This window comes from Nerophis lumbriciformis, linkage group LG27, assembly GCF_033978685.3.
Source record: "Nerophis lumbriciformis linkage group LG27, RoL_Nlum_v2.1, whole genome shotgun sequence".
Lineage (NCBI taxonomy): Eukaryota > Metazoa > Chordata > Actinopteri > Syngnathiformes > Syngnathidae > Nerophis > Nerophis lumbriciformis.
Window position 1 is genome coordinate 24,359,436 of NC_084574.2, and position 3,179 is coordinate 24,362,614.

At 46.6% G+C, this 3,179-nt stretch overlaps 1 protein-coding gene across 1 annotated transcript; it reads left to right on the top strand.

Annotated features, from left to right (window-relative positions):
* The first annotated feature begins 779 nt into the window (after positions 1–779).
* LOC133624611 (keratin, type I cytoskeletal 13-like) lies at positions 780–2,695 on the top strand. Its single transcript, XM_061988321.2, has 7 exons — positions 780–1,292; positions 1,368–1,450; positions 1,530–1,686; positions 1,755–1,916; positions 1,995–2,120; positions 2,203–2,420; positions 2,498–2,695. Exons 1-7 carry the CDS (start codon positions 855–857, stop codon positions 2,592–2,594), a joined length of 1,281 nt encoding a protein of 426 aa, XP_061844305.1. The 5' UTR covers positions 780–854; the 3' UTR covers positions 2,595–2,695.
* Positions 2,696–3,179: the final 484 nt, after the last annotated feature.

The window sequence follows — 3,179 nt, forward strand, 5'->3', positions numbered from 1 at the left end:
CAAGCCCCCAATCCTTTTTAGTGTCTACCTACGACACGAAGCGAACAGGTCAGAACTTGTTCTTGTGCTCTCGGTGCACATTAGAAATGTGTGCCTGGTTTATCCCCCTGAGACCCAGCGTCCTCTGCAGGGGACATTTGTTTTTGGGCTATTTCTTTTGTCAGACTTGCACATTTCAGGGGAAAAAGTATGCAAAAAAACACAAACGTGCACCGCAAGAGACTAAGAAAGGCTTCTAAATGGGATGAGAAACCTGTGCTTAGCAAAGCTTAAATTGCTGATATTCGTGCTAGATAACAGTTGGAGTGAAACTTTATTAGTGGGTTTGCAATACTAGTTCTTTATATAACAGGTTTGGCAACGATCCCACAGGGTACGGCCTTGTTGAAGCACGGCAGTAATTCATTGAAGATGGATCACCTGTCAGCGCGCTGACACAACACTTCAAACTGGTTGGATCTGACTGAGCAGCCTCAGGCTAATGGGGGAGGGTGCGGCCCTTTTACTATTCAAACATTGACAAGGTCATTCGGAGAGCTTGAAATGCTATCCAAGCTTACATGCATAGGGATGTGACGTTAAAAAGAATAAAAGGAAGTGTTATGTTTTACACTATTGAAAAGGAGTTTTGCATACACAATGTTCTCTTACCGAGCAATGCTGGGATCAGTCACCTAAGGGGGTGACAGGTAGGGCAGAGCAGCATTGGTTAAGCTCCTCCCACCAGTTTTGCACGCCTCCACTTGCAGAAGAGGCCGCCTCGTGCTGCATAAAAAAGGGAGCCAGGAGGAGACGTGCATCTCAGTCCATCATCCCGTTCTGAGGCAGGCCGACACCACTGACCAAACCGCACAATGGCACAAACTACCAAGTTCTTCAGTGGCCGCTCCTACGCAGGTGGAAACCTGGCTGGAGGAATGGTGCGCAGAGGCTACTCGCAAAGTTTGCACGGAGGTGCAAGTGGAGCGAGAATCTCCACCAGCAACAGCTATAGCATGGGTGGCGGCATGGGTGGCAGTAGCGGTGGCGGTGGCGGTTTCGGTTTCGGCTCAGGCTCAGGCTCAGGCATGGGCTTCGGTGAGGGCATGGACATGCACGTTGGGGCCAACGAGAAGGCAACCATGCAAAATCTGAACGACCGCCTGTCCAGCTACCTGGACAAGGTGCGCAGCCTTGAGAAGGCCAATGCCGAGCTGGAGTTGAAGATCCGTCAGTTCTTGGACAGCAAGACCTCTCCCTCTTCCCGTGACTACTCCGCTTACTATGCCACCATTAATGACCTGCAGGCCAAGGTAAGCACGGATGTCTTATTGTGTGCATGGTCGGTACAGAGACACAGTACTTAGTCTACACTTGTGTTAACGCAGATCCTTGATGCCACACACACCAACGGAGGCATCTATCTGGCTATTGACAACGCTAAACTGGCAGCAGACGACTTCAAAACTAAGTAAGCGAAAGATGCTAAAAGAGAGAATCCTACTCTGCAAACTTGTGGCACAGTTTTCTCATCTCTTGCCATTTCACAGGTATGAAAATGAGCTGGCCATGCGTCTATCAGTGGAGTCAGATATCGCCGGTCTGAAGAGAATGTTGGATGAGCTGACGCTGGTCCGTTCAGACCTGGAGATGCAGATCGAAGGCCTCAGGGATGAGCTCGTCTACCTCAAGAAGAACCACGAAGACGTGAGTAGCGACATCACCACAGTCACCACAAGCATGTCCAATGCCTAACCAAACGTTGTAATTGACAGGAAATGCAAGCCATGAGGTTACAGATGACTGGACAGATCAACGTGGAGGTGGACGCCAAACCGCAGGCCGACCTGAGCGCTATCATTGCTGAGATCCGTGAACAGTACGAGAGTGTTGCGGCAAAGAACCAGAGGGACCTGGAAAATTGGTTCCAGGCAAAGGTAGGTTCAAGTGAAAACGCGGTTGATTGCGCCAAGGCATGGAGATGAACGTCACAATGACTCTTATGTTGATTGCAGTCAGCCGAACTGAACAAGGATATGGCTGTAAGCACAGAAACTCTCCAGACCTCCAAGTCGGAGATCTCTGAGATCCGTCGCACCCTGCAGAGCTTGGAAATCGAACTACAGTCACAACTTAGCATGGTAAAAACCTTTGTATTGCCTTTAGGCTACGAACAAGCTAAGTGAGCAAATCCTGACTCCCACCTTATCTGTTCTCTTCTAGAAAGCATCTTTGGAAAACACATTGGCTGAAACGGAAGGACGGTACTCAATGATTCTCCAAGGACTCCAGGCTCAGGTCACCTCCCTCGAAAATCAACTGATGCAACTACGCGCCGAGATTGAAAACCAGAACCAAGAATACTGCATGCTCCTCGACATTAAGACCAGACTTGAGAGGGAAATTGCAGAATACAGAAGACTCATGGATGGAGAGGGCAGGTAAGAGATGCATACACAATCATCAGTTGTGCATTTGGAATGTTTTATGGCAAATATTGTCATTCTTCTCTCCCCAGCATTGCAACCACCAAGTCCAGCAGTGCCAGAGTGATAATGGTCACAGAGGAGTTGAAGGATGGCGTTGTGGTGTCCTCCAAGACCACCACTGCATAAGCTGTCTCACACAGCAAACAACAGCACAAGAGGGGATGCTTAAAGACCAACCATTCATCTCAAAACAAGATCAAATAAAAACCTCCTTGCCTGCTAACTAACATGTGCTGTCTGTGTTGTCAATACTCAACTTTAGCTGAGTCTGCAATATTTTACTGCAGTGATCATATAGACTAGAATTTGATCAAACCTTAAAGGTGCACCATGGTTGTCCCTTGACTCATTGTAATGTAAAAACTAAATACAAGTATTATTAATTAGATATATTATTAGATTTTACACTAAGGTGCTTTGTGGATGTTTTGTTTTGCTAGCTCAGCAAATATCGTCCTACATTGGATTGGTTACAGTATTTTGGCATTAGCAAACAAATTGTGTTAATCTGCCGCCCCCTATCCTTCTGTTGCGAGAAGATTGGAACATTTTTTTTAAGGAAATTAGACAAATGTTTAGTGTGTCAAATCCAATGAAGTTTACAATTAATTAGTTTCATTGATTCTGAAAAAAAAAACAAGTTGCTATGGTAACAGCTGCAGCTGCATCTTTGGGCCCACCATTATTTACAAGCTTGCACTAGCTTTTTGC

Bases quoted from the DNA above. Each gene is read 5' to 3' on its own strand.
- LOC133624611 (XM_061988321.2), top strand. From the start codon at position 855: ATGGCACAAACTACCAAGTTCTTCAGTGGCCGCTCCTACGCAGGTGGA. The intron at 1,293-1,367 runs GTAAGCACGGAT...GTGTTAACGCAG, and splicing joins TTAATGACCTGCAGGCCAAG to ATCCTTGATGCCACACACAC. The intron at 2,121-2,202 runs GTAAAAACCTTT...GTTCTCTTCTAG, and splicing joins TACAGTCACAACTTAGCATG to AAAGCATCTTTGGAAAACAC.